Consider the following 22210-nt stretch of genomic DNA (forward strand, 5'->3'; position numbering starts at 1 on the left):
GCTCTGTAGACCAGGCTGGTCTCGAACTCACAGAGATCCACCTGCCTCTGCCTCCCGAGTGCTGGGATTAAAGGCGTGCGCCACCGTCGCCCGGCAAAGATAAGTATTATAAATATCTATAAAAGGGTTTATTTCTATTTTATAGATGAGGGAACCAAGACTGATGTAGTTAGAATAGATCAGCCTAAATAAGGGTTAGTTTACTGTCATCCTTTGGTCTCGAGTCATCAACATGTAATCTTGTAGTGTTCTGCAACTATTTTCCAATGTGTTCATTGTTTTGACGAATTTACCTAGTAGCACTTCATTATTTACATTATGGTTAGCCTTTGTTCAAAGAACATTACATTAATACTGGCCTGACTTTTAGTGACATTGCAACATTCTTTGCATGTTGTTCTGTCTCCATACTTGCTTTAACAAGTCTACAACAAAATGGTGTCTTTGTAAGTTTTATTTCTTTTTTAACTAAAATATCTTTTCTGCCTTAAAATAAAACAAATATTTGAACAGATTTCACATTGTTATATAAACGTTAAAGTATTTATTCTTTAAATAGTACCCCCTTTTTGTTCTGGAGGCTAGTCTTATAATCTTGTGACTCTTCTGTATTTGAGGTATAATAGAACGCGACTGTCATCATCTCCTTTTCATTATAACAGTTCCCCATAAGCAAATCAGTTGTCAAATGAATGACGCAGTATTTGATTGTCTAGTGTTAAGCACTCTTGGCTTCCTTTATTTAAAACAAAAAAATGATCATAATATAGAAGTTGTGGTTCATGCTTCTTAATTTTTTCTTAATATTAAATATACTTTTGAGTTCTATAAAAGTACCTAACACTGTAGTCACATGTGTCTCAGATTTGTCATTTAATGTGGAAAATGCAGTGAACTCTGTGTGGAAGTTATTAAATTTTTATTTTACAGTACCAACTTCATTTTCACAGATAGGCACTGTCTATATTTTCTAGGACTACCCTAACAAAGGACCACAGACTGAGTGTCCTACACAGCAAAAATTAATTTTCTCACAATTCTGGACTCTATTAAGTCTGCCATCAAGGTGTTGGCAAAATTGATTTTTTCTGAGGTCTTTCTCCTGAGTTTGTAGATGGTCTATGGCTTCACATACCCCCTACCTCGTGTGTGTGTGTGTGTGTGTGTGTGTTTACTTGCACATGCTTTTTGTGTGTGTGTAAGATTATCAGCCATTTGGGATTACGTCATAGCCATATGATATTATTTTTTTTCTTAATCATTGCTTAAATGTCCCTAGTACAGTAATACTCAGTTCAACCACACTTAAGAGTGTATATCTGACTTTCTGTGTCATTGATATTATTTCAGCAGTCAAGAAGACTAGCTCATTGGGACCATTCTTTTGTCCTCTTTAGCCACAGCCACCATTGATTAATCAGAGAATTAAAGGAGCAATAGAATAAAGAACATTTGACTTGAGATATTGTAGAACTCAAGCTTTGAGTATATCAGTTTTGTTTTCTAGACAGTAATGGAGTTGAATCAGAGATTATACCTTCAGCTTTGCTATTTTGTAATAGGAAATCCATGAAGATTAAGAAAAAATATTAGTTACTGTGCTTTCCATACAGACTAGAATTTCAACTCACTTGAGTATAGTTGTAACACCTGAGAGTTGTCATCTGTGATGGGGTAGAAATATTTCCAGGGAGGATTCCTTTCTTTCTAACATAGATGGTAGGATACTTTTATATTTATATTTATTTATATATAAATTATCTTTAAATTATTAATAAAAGTTCATGGCATGGGAACATTTTTGAGTTCTATAATTATTTTTGTGAGTTTGCTTTGCATTGATCTGGATACTAATATACTTAAGAATATAGTAAATTACTATTTAAAAGGACTTTTGAGATTTTATATTTGCTTTCTCACAATTTGCAAGGTTTAATCTTTACTTTTTCTGTTTCTGTCTCATAAGTTGCACTTCTGTGAGGGGCTTAAGCATCTAAGTTCCTCAACTGACTGTGGTGTGTTCAACCCCAGTTGATACATCTACAACACATCTAAGACTGTACACCTAAGACTCAAAGAACATCATGGAAAATGATTGGAAAGATCATAAGAGTCAGGGGATCATACTGGCTGATGGAAGATAGTGTTCTCATATAGGACAGGGAAGCTGCACCCATGAAATCTCAACAGTAAGGTTGCATAAACAAGACCTAAACAATGATAACACTAGTTGACATGCCATTATGGAAGGTAGAAATCTCACAAGGATCCATCCCTAGAAGTGCTACAAACAATTAATGACTATTGTGAGAGGAGAATAAGTCTACCTCTCTTCCATGAGTTCCGTAATTGATTATTCAGTGCCAAGTCACCAATCCTAACAACATATGTACAATATGAACAATATTAGATAGACTCAGAAGGCTTACTTATATATTTATGTGTATATATGTGTAATAATAAACAGAGGGTATGAATTTGAGAGGAAGCGAATAGGAGGAGTTGGAGGAAGGAAGAAGGAATTATGTAAATGCAGTAGTCATCTAAACATCAATAAAAATACAATTAAAAATAAATCTTAGTTTTTAATATTGTGTTGTTATCTACTTATAACACTGTTGCATGAATTTATTTCACATGCTTTCATTTATATGAAATTATATATTAAGAGCTGGGCTTGGTGGCACATGAATGTAATCTCAGTATACAGAAGGCAGAGGCAAGAGAATTGTCAAAAGTTTGAGGCCCATGTGCTCTACACAGCAAGTTCCAGTCTAGGTGTACATAGCATGAATACCTCAAATGAACACCACCACCAACAACAACAACAAGACCTGGCAACAAAAGAAATGAAATTATATCTCTGTGTTATATCAGGAGATAGGAATTAGTCCATAAAACAAAGTACTAGATTGATGGGGTTTGGTATTGTATAACTTATAGTGTGACTTTTTTGTGAAATGGAACTAGTCACATAATGTTGGAATTGCACGTTAGTATTATTTGGATTTTTTTTGAAGGATGAAGATGTTAAAGAAATCCCTATTACACATCACGTGAAAGAAGGATATGAGAAAGCAGATCCTGCACAGTTTGACCTGCTCAAGGTTCTTGGTCAGGGGTCTTTTGGAAAGGTAATAAATACTTTTTCCTACATTTGCTTTTCTTTTTGATATTTAATAGAAATGTATAAACATGTGTAAAAATCATTTCTATAGCTCTCAAAGGATGTGAAAATGACTGTTTAGTTTTATGTTTTATTTCTGTTTTGATTTAGATTTTGTTATGATCATCAGTAGCAGTCAAGGTATCCTAATCCCCTGAACTTATATTTCTCTAGGTTAAAACCACACCATGTTCATTGTTGGTTGTATAAATCACCTACTTGATTTTTATGAAGATATTTTAGATGTCCTTTTTTATGTTCACTGACATAACTGGCTATCTCCTGGTGATGTTACCTCTGTTTCTAGCTCTGTATGAGAATTTAGAATTTATGCTGTAATTTATGTTTGAAATCAGGAGCTATCCTACCATTTCTTAAAGCAAAGTAGAACTAGCTTAGATGATTTGCAAATGATGTGAGATTCTTGCTTTGAAGAATTTTTTAGAAATATTAATTTATATATTGTATTTGTTTATTAAGTATTTGGTAATATGTTTCTCAGAAAGGAAGTATGTGGATCTGGATCCTGTAGATTGTATAACCAAAATCTAAGGCAGGAAAATTTTCTAATGAATATAGTAAGTGATAGCCTTTAGGAAAATGACTGCGATCATTATTTGTGGGGAGAAATATGGGAGAAACAAGATATCATAGTAGCTGAGATTTAGTTATAAAGTGGAAAATTAAGGCAATTGAGCAGTGATTAAGACATTTGTAAGGAAATATATTTACTAAGTATTCAGTGTGTGCACAGTAATTTAATAAAAATATATTGCTGAGTATAAACTAGACAATTATTTGAATGTAGTCTGATATCTATGTGTTATAGAATATATGAAATAAATAGAAATATTTTAGGACATAAAAGACAAACTGAAGTGGCTTATGGGATGATCTTGGTTATCAACTTGAAACACCTGGAAAAGAGCGAATCTCAGTTGAAGCACCTCATTCATCAATTTGGTCCATGGGCATGTTTGTAAAGTATTATCTTAATTGATGGTTGGTGTAGGAAGGCCCAGCACATTGGGTGGTACCTTCCCTGTGTACGTGAGTTTGGTCTGTGTAAAGAAGGTGGCTGAACAAAGCAGAGGAAGCTTGCCAGTGAGCAGCATTCCAACATGGTCTCTGCTTCAGTTCCTGCCTGGAGCTTCTGCCCTGGCTTCTCTCCATGATGCAATATTTAAGCCAAATAAACCCCTTAACACTCAAGTTGTTTTTTGTCATGGTGTTTGTCATAGTAGCAGAAAACCAAGTCAGACAGGGAGAAAACTTGAAGAGTAGGGTAGAAAGAAAAACCAGAAGGGCCTATTATAATAGGTTGTTGGTAGAGGAGGTATTATAAAACTAACTTGTAAATTAGGTGTATATATTCTAGATAATTTTATTTTTAATGTTTCTGAGATATATATTAATCTAGAACAGAGAAGTTTTTATATCTCAAAGTATAAATGCTTAAATATTTGACAAATAAAATAACACAGAAGCATATGAAGTTATTAAAAGTTTTGTTACTTAATATATAATATATATTCATCTGTGCATTTATTTCTTGCTTTGTATCATAAAAGATTTAAAAATTCTATAGGTAAACAACAATCAAAATTGAAAGTAAGTAGCATAAGTTGGATATGGTATTATTTGCCTATAACCCTAGCACTTAGGTGGCTGAATAAAAAGGATGCTTCTGAGGATGAGGCTGGCTTGTGGGGGGTACAGAGTGCTTTGAGTCCATCTTGGTTACATAATGAAACCCATTCTCAAACATTCCAAAATCAAAGGGAGGAGAAAAACACAACCCTAAAAGCAAGTGGCAATATGGATAGAAACAGAAAAATCAGAGCAGGAAAGATTAAGTAAAGCCTGGAATACACACTATTGTTTACAAATATATAACATAGGACCTGGAACCCTTTCTTAAGCAATTCAGAAATGAGATTGATAGCGATCAGAAAGAAGCACACCTATTCAAATGCATTAGCATTGACAGTATCTTTAAGGTAGAAACATATTAAACAAACCATATAAATTTTTTATTGCTTTTCATTAAAAATACTGTATAACAAAATGAGTTTTTCTCAGTAACATATTCACATTAAATATAACAACAGGCTAACAAGTTGTTGGTCTGGTTCTTAAATTCAGGGAACACTGTGTAAAAAGTTTGGTTTAAAAAAACGCATTGTTAGCCGGGCGGTGGTGGCGCACACCTTTAATCCCAGCACTTGGGAGGCAGAGGCAGGCGGATCTGGGAGTTCGAGGCCAGCCTAGTCTACAAGAGCTAGTTCCGGGACGGGCACCAAAGCTACAGAGAAACCCTGTCTTGAAAAACAAAAAACAACAACAACAACAAAACCACATTGTTGAAGCTCCTTTTAAATCCATAGTTGTAAGATACAAAATAGTGAGATTATGTAGTTCACCAAGCAAAGATATTATGAAGGTAGCTTTTGTTTGGCTTCTTAGGATATGAACATACTTGTTTGTCGGTATTGCATCATTTGTGTAGGCATTGTGTAGGTGTAACTTGTTATATGCTGATCATATTCAAGAATTTGGCCGAGGCTGTGAATCAGATACATGTAGGCCCAGTTCCAAGAAACTTCGGGCTGTACAATCTTACTTAAGTTTTTCAGTTAAGGTTCCACTGTTAAAATATAAGCAATAGGAGTTTTAGATGTTGTAAAGTTTTATGACATTAAATGTTTTATTCTACTTAATGGGAACAAAATCCTACTAATGTCAGAGTCATATAAAACTGTACATTAATGAAGCAAGGTTTAATGAAATGGAGTTTAACAGTTCAAAGAATGTTATGAAGCAGAATTGATTCATTGAGGAGGTAAACAAAATGGACAAATACTTAACCAAACTAACCAATAAAAATATAGAGAAGACCCAAATTGATAAAAGTAATAATGAAAGGGGGATAACAAACTACTGAAACTCATAAAACCATTAGGTAATGCTTTACAAACTTGTACTCATAAATTGAAAAATCCAGAATAAATGGATAAATTGATTGATATGTAACTCATAAGAATTAAACCAAGATTATACAAACAGCACATATATACCTATATCAGGAATGAGAAGCAGTACATTACCAAGTTAAATAAAAAAGTCCAGGACCACATGAACTCCTCATGTTTTCATTCATGTGATTATGTTTTCACTCATATGAAGAACATATATATGTTTGTATGTGTGTGTGTGTGTGTGTGTGTGTGTGTGTGTGTATACAGAGAGAGAGAGAGAGAGAGAGAGAGAGAGAGAGAGAGAGACAGAGAGAGAAAAGATAAGACAGTAGAGGAGGAGGAACAATTTCAAGAAATTGGGGAGTGTTGAAAAAGTGAGTAATAAAAGATATGTGACAAAATCAAATGAAGAGAACTGTCTGAGTGGAGTCTGTGGTCCAGCAAGAGGCAGGGGGTGTGGGAAAAATCAGAGTGGAAGTGAATAAGAATAAGACATCATGCTATGTATTATCATAATAAAACCTATTTATATGCTGAGTAAAATTAGAAAAAAACAGTATCCCTATGAAAGATGTATGGAGAATTCTTTAGTGATCGTGTGAAGTATACTGCTACTAATGACTACTAATGAAAGGTAGCACACCTGAATATTACATTTTTAAAACAAAAATATAAAAATTTGGCATTGTCAAACTAGATTGTATATAGCATAGGGAAAATTGATTATATAATGTATATTCATGGATTATTAAATATTTCCTTTTGTGATAAGCCTCTAAATATAGGACTTAAAATGAATTTTGAACACTGAACTATTTTATTTTTATATAATTGATTAATTATCAAGTGATTTAAAAATACTTGGTTGTGTTTTGAAATAAGTCTCTAGTTGGTATAGTCTCTGCAGTCAACATTTAAATATATGTGATCTTATTCACTTCCAAGTGTTTCCTGAGTACTTACTAATGGACAATATAATACTTCTTAATGGACAATATAAAAGTCCATGTGAGAGAGAGAAAAATACTTTGAGGTAACTCACTTATTTCCCTTCTGAACAGGTTCCCACGGTCTAATGTAACTGGAGAGATCTTGATAGGCACCACAGCTATATTTATAGTTGATTGTGAGAAGGTAGAAATAGGTTTTTGCTTGTTGAAAATGGCATATTGTGGAATTAGCAGTCACTTTTTCAGATTATGAAAGATGACATGACATCTTCTATTTGACATTTAAGAATAATAGGGAACACTTGGAGAGCTATGAGAAATGATTACTTTGTACAACTTAATTTTTTTCTTGAAGCATGGGCTCTTTTATCCTTCCTTAACTGCCTCTTCCTTTATATGCTGTTCTTTGCCATACCGTTAATGACTGTGTTCTACAACAGTAGTTGTTAGAGGTGTGGTCTGTGTGTCTCTAGGCATCTCCAAACTGTTTCAAGGAGTCCTTAGGTCAGAACTGTTTCATAATAACCCAAATATTTTTAGAACTGCTGTGTACAATAACAGTAGAAACTCCAACTAGTACATTTGTCATTGGTTCTTTACAGTCTCACACTTAGTTGAAGAAAGTCCTTGATGAGATATAATCAGTTATTTCTTTTATTATATCTCAACCATAAAATTCATATCTTTTTAATAGTCTATAGAATTGAAGATATAATGAAGCATTTTAGTTGCAGATCAAACAAGTTTTTCAAGGCAGAATACAAGTGAAAAATTTTGAGTTATGAGGTGAACTAGTTATTTTTCATGTATCACTATCTTATATATCTGTATTAATTTTTTGAGAATTTAATAACAATTATTTTGTTTATAATCATTCCCTTAACCCAACTCATCCCATTTTCACCGTCATTTTCTTACCCACCCAACATTTGAGTTTTTCTTGTTTTTTTTTAATCCATGTAATCCAATTTTTGCTGTCCAATTACTCTTATGACTGGGGCGTGTCATAGAGTGTGGTCAGCCTACTAGTGGGCCACTCCATTAAAGAAAACTGACTATCCATCTTCTAGCAATAAGGTTCTTAAAAATCTAGTGGTGGGCCGGGCGGTGGTGGCACACGCCTTTAATCCCAGCACTCAGGAGGCAGAGGCAGGCGGATCTCTGTGAGTTTGAGGCCAGCCTGGTCTACAAGAGCTAGTTCCAGGACAGGAACCAAAAGCTACGGAGAAACCCTGTCTCAAAAATCAAAAAAAAAAAAATCTAGTGGTGGGACTTCATGCCCATTTCTCATTTTCCATACTAGGATTTTATTTGGCTTGAGATTGTATCAGTCTTTTGTATATTCTTTCACAGTTGCTGTGAGTTCATATGTGCAACTGCCCTCTTGTGGATCACTATTCTTACTAGAAAGAAATGAGTTATAAACTATGGTTACTTAAATTTGAGTATTGATAGTTTTTGTTATTGTTTTTTCCAAAAAAAAAGAATGGTATGATTCTATTATAGGAAAAAAGTACTGGTCATATTTTTGTTTATTAAAAGTAGAAATTTGAAGGAAAATGAATTATTAAATCTTTAATGTAGTGAGGAGAGGCAGGCTGCGTTCCCACCCAGCTCCCGCACGGCTAGCTTTATACCTGAAATAACAACACACAAATTGTATTCTTTTAAACACTGGCCCATTAGTTCTAGCCTCTTATTGGCTAATTCTCACATCTTGATTAACCCATATTTCGTAATCTGTGTAGTACCACGAGGTGGTGGCTCACCGGGAAAGATCTTAACCTGCATCTATCTGGGAGAGGAGAGCTATGGCGCCTACCTAAATTCCCTTCTCCCCAGCATTCTGTTCTGTTTACTCCGCCTACTTAATTTTCTGTCCTATCAAAGGGCCAAGGCAGTTTCTTTATTAACCAATGAAAGTAACACATAGATAATCATTTTAATTTTTTAAATTTATAAATTTTGTTATAAAAACCTTGATTTAAATAAAAATATCACACCAAAATTAAACTGAAAGTCTATACAACTAAATCACTTATCTACAGTTCATTAAGTTCAAATTTCCATTTGAAATGGAAAGTATAAAGCTTCATATTAAATTTTATACTTTCAGTAGTAAATATATTTTATGAACTTATCTACCACCCAAACCAAAAATATCCATGACAGAATTAGGACTTGAACCAACAATTAGCTTTATTTGTTTTTTTATAACTCATGTATATAAATTTTTTTTCATCCTCAACACCGTAACATTTTGATACCTTATATAATTTAATGATTGGATAGCAATGCCAGCATTTGGAAGGTATTTGTAATTAAGTGAATCAGTATTTTTCAGATGACCTGTGCATCAAATCAAGTATGGGTACCAAATACATTCAGAATGCAAGGAGGGCCAGTATATTTTTGTGTAACAGAACATAGCTAGATAAAAGGAATATGGTTTCAGATTCTCTTTTAAAGAAACTGCTAGTTGTCGATTTCTGATGTATCAGGACAGTCACAATTATATGAAAAGATTATTAAAATTCTATTTCCCAAATTACACTTGTGAACCCTGATATAAAAAACAACTATTTTTCTGCAAAACAACTTGATTTTAACATGTTGAATATAGAGGCAGATATATGAATCCAGTTGTCTTATTTTAAGCTAAGTAGGTATTAGCAGAAAATGTAGTTCAGTGTCATACTTTTCTTTTACTTTTTTATTTTAGAAAACATAATTATCTTTAAAAACATTTATGAATCTGGTTGGTGGCACACACCTTTAATCTCAGCACTGGGGAGGCAGACTCCTGTGGATCTCTGTGAGTTCAAGGTCAGCCTAGTCTACAGATTGAGTTCCAGGACAACCAGGATTGTTACACAGAGAAACCTTGTCTCGAAAAACCAAAAAAAAAAAAATTCATTTATGATATCATATGTAGCATGAATGATTAAAAAACCCAGAGACCAATATTGGGGTTCAATCTGAAGATCAGAAAAGCAAAGCAACCAGCCACCTGCTCTACCTCAGAATAAAATGGCGATCCTGCCTCTAGGAATCTCACAATGAGACTGCTTCCGAGAGCTGTTTCCTCCCATCATATATTCCTCTCTAGGGATATGGTTAAAGGCATGCACCTCTACCATCCAGCTTCTATGGCAAACTAGTGTGGCTACTGGGATTAAAGGTGTGTGCCACCTCTGTCTGGTCTGTAAGCCTGACCAGTGTGGCTCTTTTACTCTCTGATCTTTAGGCGAGCTTTTTTATTAAAATACAAATGAAATATCACTTTAATCATATAAAATGTTAGTGTTAAGCCGGGCAGTGGTGGCGCATGCCTTTAATCCTAGCACTCAGGAGGCAGAGGCAGGTGGATCTCTGTGAGTTCGAGGCCAGCCTGGTCTACAAGAGCTAGTTCCAGGACAGGAACCAAAAGCTATGGAGAAACCCTGTCTCGAAAAAAAGAAAAAAATGTTAGTATTATTCCACTAATAAATACATAATATTTTTCTTTTCTAATTTTAATATGGCAAATATGAATAGATGTCACCCTAAGAATCAAGCTCTTTGGAGTCTTCAATAATTTTTAAATTTTAAAAGATGTGTTTAAGCCTCAGAGATTGAGAAAATAACTTTTCTGTAAAAATGAAACATAATTTTATATGTGGTAGTGTAAAAACATGTAAGATGAGTTGGCTTTTTTTGTTTTTAATTTCTTCATTATGGTAATTTTGATTATAAAACAAGAAACTTCCTGTATTTAGTAAATCTCTGAAACCTTTGAGCCTGGTACTTAGGGTCATTGACATTTGCTTAGCTTTGCAGTTTGTTATTTTAGTTATGAAAATCCCTTTTACTTAGTGCTTTAAAATGGTAGATAGTACATCTTTAATCAGTTGTATAAACACATACCCATCTGTTCACTGACAGACAATACTTTGGCCAAAACTTATATGAGTAAGTATACTTCTGGAATTGGAACTCTTTATCTTAAACAATTTAAGTTTTATATAACATTTTGTCTTCATAATTGATCAAGTTCTTTGGTCTATTCTATATATTAGGTTTAAAAATAGATTTTTGTGATTAAATGTACTGACTCAGTACTAATAAGTTATAAGCCTTTAATTTTGAATTTAATGCTTCCATTAGAAATGGTACTGATGGTAGATGATGGGTATGCTGATTTTGACACTATTTACTCAAATGCTTATTGTTTTTATTAATAAAGTAATTTGTGAATTATGATTCTTCAGTTTTAAATAAAGAAAATTAAACAAATGGAGCAGCCATTTTGAAATCATCTGTGGTGCTATCCACATTTTCTTGAGTTTCTACATTGGGAAAATTTGCTTGGAGTTCATTCAGATTATAGTAGAATGTCAATTCTACTAAAAAATTGACATACTATAGTAGTTTTAATCTGTTCATTTAATACACAGATATTGATTTGCAAAATGTGTGCTTGGATTTAACTGTGAAGCTCTTCTGTTCTCAATATTTGTTCCATGTTGTAGAAAATAAAACTTCTATGTGTTAATATGTGGACTCTTTTTCGTTAGTCTGCTCCAACTGTGATTATTATCAACTAATTAGTTGTTTAGTTTTGCAGATGTTTAAAAATAGAGAGTAAACATTTAGACACTTCCATAGGACTAATTTTTGATCTGTGGGATATTAATGGTTATATTTTACATAACTTTAAAGTTCATTATTCTAAATTCATTTGATTATATTTTGTAAAAGTATCATCTACAATGGATTGGGGAAAAAAACCAGAAGGCTGGTTCTTTTACTCAGAAAATGTTAAAAGTAGTATCCTGGGTTAGTGTAAAACTGTACCGTTAAGTGATCTTCAGGTACGATCTAAAAGTTTCTATTCAGAGAGATGAAAGCAGAACTCCCATGAGATATAAAAATATAAGTAGCTGTGTGCTAAACCATAGTGAATGAATGTAAGGTGCATATAGCATATCATAGATTTTGCTGCTATATAATTGTTACATAGCTGATATGGAATAAAATGCTTCCAGATATACTTGTCAAAGAGGAGGCATGACAGTTATTTAACAGCTCTTGCATTGGCAATTTTCTGTAAACTAACGTATTTATTTAGGTATGTTTCCAATTTAAGTGACACTGCTTGATCCAGATGAATGAAGTGTGGTGCGGTGATGGCAGGCTTGGGCAGAGAAAACAAGTATCTGTTAATTTAAAAAGAAAACAGTCTTTCCTAGTGGGTATCCCCTCTCTTTATTAATATCCATGTGGTAGGGTGTTTGGGGGTTGCAGAGGACAACTTGCAATAATTAGTTCTCTCTTCAGCATGTGGGTTCCAGGGACCAAACTCAAATATTGAAAGCAACCCCTGTTACCTGCTCTTTCAACTCAGCAGCCCATAATTTATAATTCCTACAAACTGTATCCATATCTATCTTTATAATTAAAATGCTGTATATTCTAACTTTTATGGATCATCATTTGAGTTTGAAGAAATATTATTTAAGCTCATTTTGTAAACTTATGCTTTATTTTCCACATTTTTTATTGAGATATTTTACCATCATTTTTTTACCTCGCTGGTATGCATTGCCTTTGATTATTCTTTGTTATACAATAAAATACCTAACAAGTTCAAGAACATTAATATTTATGGTGGTAGCATTTCTTTGGTTTTTTATTAAGGCAATGCAATCTTAAAACGAAATTTCTGCCTCAAATCTCTATTTCATTTTGTTATTAATTTCTTGAGCCACAAACTTCTCTAAGTCCAGGAAAATGCTATCTACTTACAAAATTTTCCTTTTTAAACTAGTAAATATACAGAGTTTGAGTTGTTGAATTAAGGGGAATGTAAACAAATATACATTAGCTAAATATACATTATAGCATAGCTACATATTTACCTATTTTCTAACAGAAAACGTAAGGGAAAATGTATAACTAGTGTGCAGGGATAAAGAATGCCTTCAACGTTAGAGGGAATAGTAGGGGGGTTCTAGGAAAGGATTTGAAAGGGAAGCAATGAGGGGGTAAACCTGATCCAAACACGTTATATACATGTGAAAATTGTAGAAAATACTTAACAACTTATAAAAGGAGTTTCCCCCAAGGAGCATACCAATTGTCTATTCAATATCAGATGGTCAGACCTGAAAACATTTGTACAAGGAACATCATATGAACTGAGGTTATATTTTAAAAAGAAATGTGTGTGTGTGTGTGTGTGTGTGTGTGTGTGTGTGTGTGTGTGTGTACGCGCGCGCGAGCATGCAATAACAATAAGAAAAGAAGCCATGAATTTAAGAGAGCAAGGTGGGGTATATAGGAGTGTTTGGATGGAGGAAAGGGAAAGTAGAATTGATGTAATTATGTTATAATCTCAAATAAATGAAAAGTGAATGATTTTATTCTATCCCTCATGTTTTTGAGACATGCATTCTTTTATTATCTTCTGTCAACTATTATAGTTTCTAATTCTTCTCTATGTGACTTAGTACAGTTTGAACAACCTTACCAAACAAATGATGTAATAAGAGACAGAGGTTAGGGAGGATTACTGTGAAACAGTATTTTCTGGATATGATAAGTCCGGTCCACTTATAAACTCATAGGAATTATGGTTGTCAGTATCAGACTTGCACAGTATCGAGCCAATAAAAATTCCACATGGATATGTTTGAGATGGGTGAGTTTTGTTTAATAAGTTGCTTATATTCTCATAGTTGGCCCTAAACCCATGCACATGCTAGAAACACTAATTGAATTAAGTTCAATATAAAAAGAGAACATGACATTGGGAGATATGATGGGAGTGATATTTATTGGGGAACGCATAGTAGGTGAATATAATCAGAATTCATTGTATGAAATTCACAGGAATATATAAGAAAATATATTTAAAGTGATAAACTGATTTGAACTGAAATTCACTTAAATATATTTCTTCTGTTAGGTTTTTCTTGTTAGAAAGAAGACTGGTCCTGATGCTGGGCAGCTCTATGCAATGAAGGTGTTAAGAAAAGCTTGCTTAAAAGGTATCAAATTAAAAAGTTTAATTAGAATATAATTTGGCAAAACTTGTTTTATGAAATGCACCATATGTTGCTTGTAAAGGGAATACTTAGAGTTGCTTTTTTTTTTTTTTTTTTTTGGTTTTTCAAGACAGGGTTTCTCTGTAGCTTTGGAGCCTGTCTTGGAACTAGTAGAGTTGCTTTTTAGCATTGTTAATTATTACAGTTTCCTAGTTATCAACTGATACTTCTGGGGACCTCTGTTGTCATATAACTTAATTTTCTGAATGTGTATCTGAATAAAAGCTTAATAGCAGAAAATGGGACATATTTCATTTAATTCAGTCTAAACTTCAGCGTTTTAAAAATCTTAGTTTTTTCTTTCAACTTTTTTTTGAATGTTTTGTCTGGGTGGTGCACATTTAGAAAGCACAACTACTCCATACATTTATATGCACTGTCTTCTAGACTTATAAAATTAATGCAGATCCTGACATGATAACACAAACCTGTAATCCTAGCTCTACAGAGGTGGAATTCAAAATCATCCTCCACTGTATAACATATTCAAGACCAGCATGGACTTCCTGAAACCCATTGAAAGAGAAAAAGGCGGGTGTCAGGGTAGAAGATGAAGTTTACTACTAGTTTCAATTTTATTTCACATGAAAACTTAAATACATATTAGCCAAATATGCTACTTTAGATCTCTAGATCTAAACAAAATCTTCTGGTTTCTGAAAATGGTTATTATAATCTAGGACTACACAGACTTAATTGCATTGGTTACTTATGAAATTATTTATGTATTTATATTTTGGTTAGTAAATGGCAGGTCTTTACTGAAATTATGAACGAGTATAATATTTCAATCTTTGTATAATTTTAGTTCGAGACCGCGTTCGCACAAAGATGGAGAGGGATATTCTGGTGGAAGTAAATCATCCATTTATCGTCAAACTACACTATGGTATGCAACCTTTTTTTAAATTATGGAATTAGAGTAGTACAATTATTTTCAGATAGTATAACAAGAAATAAAGAAATAAATACTTTAAAGTTAGTTAATGTATTCTGCAATATAAAATATGAAACATGTATCAATATCTAGCTTTTAGTTGAATTTATTTTCTTAAGTTGATATACTCAATTATGTTACATGATAATGTCTTCCAAAATCCCATCAAGTATCACAGAGGAGGTCATGAAGTCTCACCCCAAACTGAACTATTGGCAGTTGATGGCTATGGGTAAAGAGTCAGCGTTCTTCAGCTATGCAGTATCTAAGACACTACCCATGTTTCAGTAGATGACTCTATACACATGCACATACTGGCTGACCTCCTAAAAATGAACATGTGAAATTGGAAGGCAGTAGTATTGGGTGGCTATGAGAGGAAGTGGAGAGAAGAAAATGGGCATGAGTTTGTGTATATGTATATATGAAAACACATTTTACACACACACACACACACGCACACGCACACACATATAAATTCCCATGCAATGAAAAATGAAAATGTCTTCAACTTGTTTGATCAGTAGTATTTTTAGATGAGATGAGACAGTACCTCCATGATCATAGACTACTATGATAATTTATGTAAATAATTTTGATGTTTACTTACAAGGACAATATTATTTTTATTTTCCAGTTCTAATTAAGGCTGTGTGGTTATATATTAGGTAGTTTGAACTGTTTTGTCATATAATGGAGGAGCTGAGAGTAGTAAGAAATAGCAGAAATAATGGAAGGATGAGTTTTGGAATCAGACATTTATGAATTTCAGTCATGTCTCCTTTGTTAATATATGAAAGAGATTGTAGATATGATTTTCTTGGGGAATAGATCAAAATAAAACTTTGATGTAGTTTATGATACCATTTCATTTTGTGCATTTAAAATGTAGCACATATTGATTTTATTCTTAGTGCAGTTTTTGAGAGAACTCATTTTAAATATTTAACAAGATTATTCAAACCTTATAAGAAATTCTGACCACTTTAACTCTTTTTTTTAAATGTAATAGAATAAAAACGGCAATACTATAGAATGTCTTTGAGTCTTTTACTTACCATGAGATTAATATTAAACCCTTATTGTGGCAAAATACTGTATTATATGAAGTGGGCTACTGAAATAATCCCTAATTTCTAGTAATATACAGGGAATTGAGGTGTGCAAATGAAAGTGAAAAAATGCAAAAGAGGCATGAAGTACAATTAAATATGAAAAGTATTAGTAGATAATTTTGATGGAGATTAAAGATGCTATAGGGAAATGTGTAACGGTTTAGAGGAGGTGACTTCTTTGAGCTTTGTAGAATGCAATAGATATGATTGAATGACAAATTTCACGCAACTGTACCAGAACAAGAAACTTCATTAACAGGAAAATTTTAGTAGTAGATTTTGTAAAGCCACATGTAACACTGAATATGTTCTGTAAAGGAATTTATAGCAATTTGAACACTCAATTAAATAGTGGATTTAATTTTGGTATTATCTAACAATAGACCATTTAAATATATAATTATTTTATAATGTTGATAAATTGTAAACATGTTAATATAAAAGTATGGTAAAATTTTCAGTCTTTAGGGTTAGTCTGCTACAACATTATTATTTCTAATTAGCCTTTCAGACTGAGGGAAAGCTGTATTTAATCTTGGATTTCCTCAGAGGAGGAGATGTCTTCACAAGATTATCCAAAGAGGTGAGAATTTCTTTACGAATTTGTTAATAGATTTTATTCTAACAAAGATAAAAAGTCCTATAATTTTTCTGTAGAAATTTGAAATCATAAGCTTTTTATCACTCTATATAGTATTTAGTGATATGTTAGTTAATACTTTCTGTGTGTGCTTTTAGATGATCTCAATGTTCTTTTTATTCTTCTCTGAGATGATAGGGCATTATGAATAACTGAGTGAACTATATAGGAGCAAGTCTAGGACTTTGGTTACTCGAGCTACCTAAATGCCTCTTGTGTGGTGTTTAGTTTATTCAGAAGTTGATTTATTGAGGTATAATTGACATACAATAAATAGTATAACAAATATACAATTTGATATCTTTTGCCTTTTCATGTAAATGTTAAATCATTATTAAAATAACGTTATTACCAAAGGGGCTTATAGTGTGTTTTTTCCACCCTATATCTACTGAATCTGCTGTCTGTCACTGTTTGTGTTTTCTAAGAGATTATAGAAACAAGATCATATTACACACACACACACACACACACACACACACACACACACACACATACACATTCTTTTTATCTTGTTTAAATCATTATAATTATTTTGGTTTGTCCATGTTGTATGTGTTAGCTCATTCACTTTTTTGGTGAGTAGTACCCATTTTATGGATGTACCATGTTTTGTTTATTTACTTGATGAATGTTTGTGTTATTGCAGTTTTTGGATATTACCAATTAAGCTGCTGTAAACATTCATGTACAAATGATTGTATTGACATAATGTTTTCATTTCTCATGAATAAATATCTAGGAGTTTGATAGCTGGGTCCCATGGTAGGTGTGTTTTAACTTTAAAGTCACTGCCAAACTGTTTTCCAAAGTGCTTGTATAATTTTACACTCCAAAGAGCAGCATACAAGAAAGAATTTCAGTTCCTTCACATCCTTGCCAACAGTTGGTATGATCAGTCTTTTTTTTTCTTTTAAAACATTTTGAATGTCTGTTAATTATATAGTATTACCTAATTGTGGTTATCAATTTCATCACCTTAAAGACTAAAGATGTTGGGCATCTTTTCCTACATTTGTTTGCTGTCTATCTTCTTTGATAAAATGTTTAAACATTTTCCCATTTTCAAGTTAATTATTTGTTTTCTTCTGGAGGTTCCTAGTTTAGATGGAAGTCTTTTATCATGTATGCTATTTTAAAATATTTTCTTCTGGTTTTTAGTTGACTTTTTTTAATCTCATATCTTTTGAAAGTAGAATTTCTTAATTTTGGTGAAGTCTGGTTTGTAATTTGCCCATTAAATTAATGTTTTTTGATTACCCCACTTAAGAAATGTTTATCTAATTCTAGGTGAAAATTTTTCCTGTGTATTTTAGAGTATTCTGCAGTTTATATTTGTATCCTTAATTCATTTTGGGTTATTTTAACATGTGGTTATATAGGTATGTGCTGAAGTTTTGTTTTTTTTTTTTTAACATTCAGACTTCTAGCATCATGGTTGGGAAAATTATCTTTTTTTCAATGAATTACCTTGTAATTTCATTTAAAATCAGATTTTCATATGTGTGAAGGCCTATCTCTGGATACTATGTTCTGTTCAGTGACTTATTTGTCTGTCTTCATGACCATACTCCTCTGTCTTGATTAACTGAATCTTTATAGTATATCTTGAAGTCAGTGATTACAATCCATGAGCTTTGCTTTTCTTTTGCAAATTTTTTTAGGCTCTTGTAGGTCATTTGCATTTCTTTATTAATTTTAAAGTCACCCCTTCACTTTCTTATAAAAAAGCCTACTTAGATTTTTGGTTGGTATTTTCATTCAGCCTGTAATTCAGTTTGCACAAAATGGACATTAAAAAATACTGACTTTTCTATAAACATGTTTTTTTTTCTGCTCCAAATCATGCCTAATTTCAGGAATGATTATTTTCAGCATATAGGTCTTGCACATCTTTTATCAGATTTATCTTTTAGTGATTTCTGTTTTAATGATGCAAGAAGAATTTTTCTTTTAATTTTAGTATCATTGGGAAAAACAATAGAGTTTTTCCTATATTGATCTTGAATCTCACAATCTAGCAGAATGAACATATTTTAGCTGCTTTTTGTGTAGATTCAAAAAAAAATGTTATACTAATTACTTTTGACAAGGTGCTTTACTTCTTTCCGCTTTGTATTTCTTTATTCATAACCTTGTTAGCACTGGCTTGAATTTCATTCTGATGTTGAATAAATTTGATGGGAAGCAGACATTCTTGTCTTAATAATACAAAATAGATTGAAACTAATTTCACTTTAAAACTTAAACCTGTATGTGAACTTTATTAGCTTGAGTTACTATCTCTTATTAAGTTGTGAAGAAGTGTTTTAATAGATGATACATATTGTCACATGCATTTAATGGAGACTTTTTTTCTGCTTAATTTCTGATATGTTCAATTAAATGAAACATATTAATGTGAAATTAAATGAAAGTGAAGTGGTAACCTAACCTTGCATTTGTGAAGGTATACCCCATAGACATCAAGTATAATTATTTTAAAATATTATTGGATGATATGTGCTAAATGTTTGTGTTTATTTTCGTTTTAATTTTTTCCCTTCTGTTTTTATTGTATGTGTATGGGTGTTTTTCCTGAATGTATGTCTGGGCAACACAATCAGGTAGTGCCAATAAAGGCTGGAAGAAGGTTTTAGTTTCCTCTGGAACTGTAGTTACAGATGGTTGTGAACTGCCATGGGGATGCTGGGAACTGAACATGACTCTTGAAAGAGCAGCCCAGTGTTCTTAACTGCTCAGCCATCTCTCTATACCTGCAATTATTTTCATAAGGAATATTTATTTTCTTTTTTGTGTTTTCTTCATTTGTTTGTTGTGTCAAGGTAATTCTTGATTCCTAAGTTGAATAGATATATTTCAACTTTCAGTAGAACTTATTTAGATACAATATTAATTGTTTTAATGATTGATAGAATTTATGTGTGAAGGCAACTTGGCCTGGTAAGGTGTTTGACTAAAAGTTCTTTTTAGTAAGGTGTTTAAACAAAAAGTCAATTTATATAATGTATTTAAGATAATTGTTTCTTTTTGATGAAGTTTGTCTGCTACCTTATTTCTTTCAATACATGTATTAGTTTCATCAAATTTGTAGCTATAGGTTTTATGCTCATTATTTTGTTGTTGCCCTTGTATTAAAATGCCATGACCAAGAGGAACTTCTAGTAGGAAGAGGTTTTTTTTTTGTTGTTGTTGTTTGTTTTTTTAGCTTGCAGTTCCAGAGCAAGAGGCCATAATCTCAGGGGAGACATGACAGCAGGGTAGAAAGCTAAAGGATTTTATCTCACTATCATTTAAGAAGCAGGCAGAATGATTTGGAAGTGGAACAAGACTGTAAATGCTCAAAGTCTACCCTCAGTGATATACTTTGTTCAGCAATATTTCTTGTCCTAAATGATTCATAACCTCTTCAAACGGTGCCAACAGCTGGATACTCAGTGACAAATACACGAGCCTGTATGAGACATTTCTCATTCAAGTCACCACAACTGTTCATTATATTCCATTATTATCTTTTTTTTAAAGATTCATTCATTTATTATGTACACAACATTCTGCCTCGATGTATGCCCGCACACCAGAGGAGGGCGCCAGATCTCAGTACAGACAGTTGTGAGCCACCATGTGGTTGCTGGGAATTGAACTCAGGACCTCTGGAAGAGCAGTCAGTGCTCTTAACCTCTGAGCCATCTCTCCAGCCCCATCCATTATTATCTTTTCTCATAGGTGTAGAATCCTTATTTATGGATGAATCGCACTCCTGATGGTGGTAGTTTGTCTTTTCTTCCTTAGTCCTGTTTGGCATTGCTAGTGGTTTATCAGTTTTATTTTTCTTTTTATGATACAAGCTTTTAACTTTATTGATTTTTTTGTTATATTTCTATTTTTTTAATCTTTATTACTATTTTCTAGTTACTAGCTGTTTCTTTTTCTAGTTTCTAGATGGAAGCAGATTACTGATCTGATGCCTTTCTTCTTTTCTAATGCAATCATTTAGGGCACAAATTCTTGAAGTACCGTTTTAACTTTGTTCCTGTTATCTTGCAATGTGGCACATTTGCTTTGTTTAATGTACTTCCTAGTTTCCTTTATTTGACTCATTGCTTATTTGAGAACATGTTATTTAATTTATACATATTTATTTATTTTTCCAGATATCTTTCTAATATTGATTTATAACCCAATATTACTGTAGTCATAAAGGCTACTTTTCATGACCTGAATCTTCTTAAATTGTTTATATTTATTACATTCTTTAGAACATGATATATGTTTGTCAATGTTCCATGTGCATATAAGGAAAATGTGTACTCTCTTGTGGGCTGGTGGAAGGGTCATTAAATGGGTGTTAGATCAGGTTTGTTAATAGTGGTTGCTTTAGCAATCATGAATTTGTTCCATTATTATACAGGTTTTATATTTTGTAAACACATGAAATTTTTTATTATAGTTATAGATCTGTATATTTATTGCCTTTCTACCAGAGTTTAAAAAGAACTTTTTAGTGTTGTATTCTTTCTTGATAAGGAAATGGTGTCACTATTAAATGACTTACTTTAATGCATTAATACTAGTTTTATGACTCTTAAGATAGCAATATTAGCTCAGTATACCTTCTTCTGTGTCTTCATTTTAAACTAATTATTCTTTTACATGTAGCAATTAAGTACATATGACATCCTTGACTTTTATCCACTCTGAAAATGTTATTTTTAAAGTATTGTATTAGACTTATTGTATTTAATATGTAATTTTATATTTTATATTTAAATCTACCATTTTATTAGATTGTAAGTACCATTTATTCTTGGTACATTTTCCTCTTTCATGGATGCATTTTAATTTCATTTTTTAGTTCTACCGCTAGCTTGCCAGTATTAACTAACCTTTTGTTATTTTGTAGTTTTATTAGGTTTTTTATAATGTGAATATTTAATTTGGGATCAAGGATATACAGTCTTTAAACCAGTTGCTTTTCTTTTTTGTTTTAAAAAATAATTCATTTATTATTTTATGTACATTGGTGCTTTGCCTATGTCTATATTAGTGTGTCAGATCTTGGGAGTTACAGATAGGTGTGAGCTGCCATGTACATGCTGGGAATTTAACCTGGGTCCTGTGGGAGAACAGTCAGTGCTCTTAACCATGAGTTATCCCTCTAGCCCTCAGTTACTTTTTATAAGTTTTATAGAAACAAAGACACACACATTTAAGTATTTCCTGTGACTTCTTTCATAGCTCAGTGACAACATACAAAGTTTTTTCCTCCCTTCCTTCCTTCCTTCCTTCCTTCCTTCCTTCCTTCCTTCCTTCCTTCCTTCCTTCTTTCCTTCCTT

At 32.5% G+C, this 22210-nt stretch overlaps 1 protein-coding gene across 1 annotated transcript in view; it reads left to right on the plus strand.

Annotated features, from left to right (window-relative positions):
• Positions 1–22210, plus strand: part of Rps6ka6 (ribosomal protein S6 kinase A6) — a 148385-nt gene that overhangs the window by 84659 nt on the left and 41516 nt on the right. Inside the window, exons 6-9 of the mRNA XM_013353608.2 lie at positions 3021–3134; positions 14044–14125; positions 14991–15071; positions 16738–16817. Coding sequence (XP_013209062.2) covers positions 3021–3134; positions 14044–14125; positions 14991–15071; positions 16738–16817 — 357 coding nt within the window. The remainder of the gene's footprint in view (positions 1–3020; positions 3135–14043; positions 14126–14990; positions 15072–16737; positions 16818–22210) is intronic.

Source organism: Microtus ochrogaster, unplaced genomic scaffold, assembly GCF_000317375.1.
Source record: "Microtus ochrogaster isolate Prairie Vole_2 unplaced genomic scaffold, MicOch1.0 UNK13, whole genome shotgun sequence".
NCBI classification, from domain to species: Eukaryota; Metazoa; Chordata; class Mammalia; order Rodentia; family Cricetidae; genus Microtus; species Microtus ochrogaster.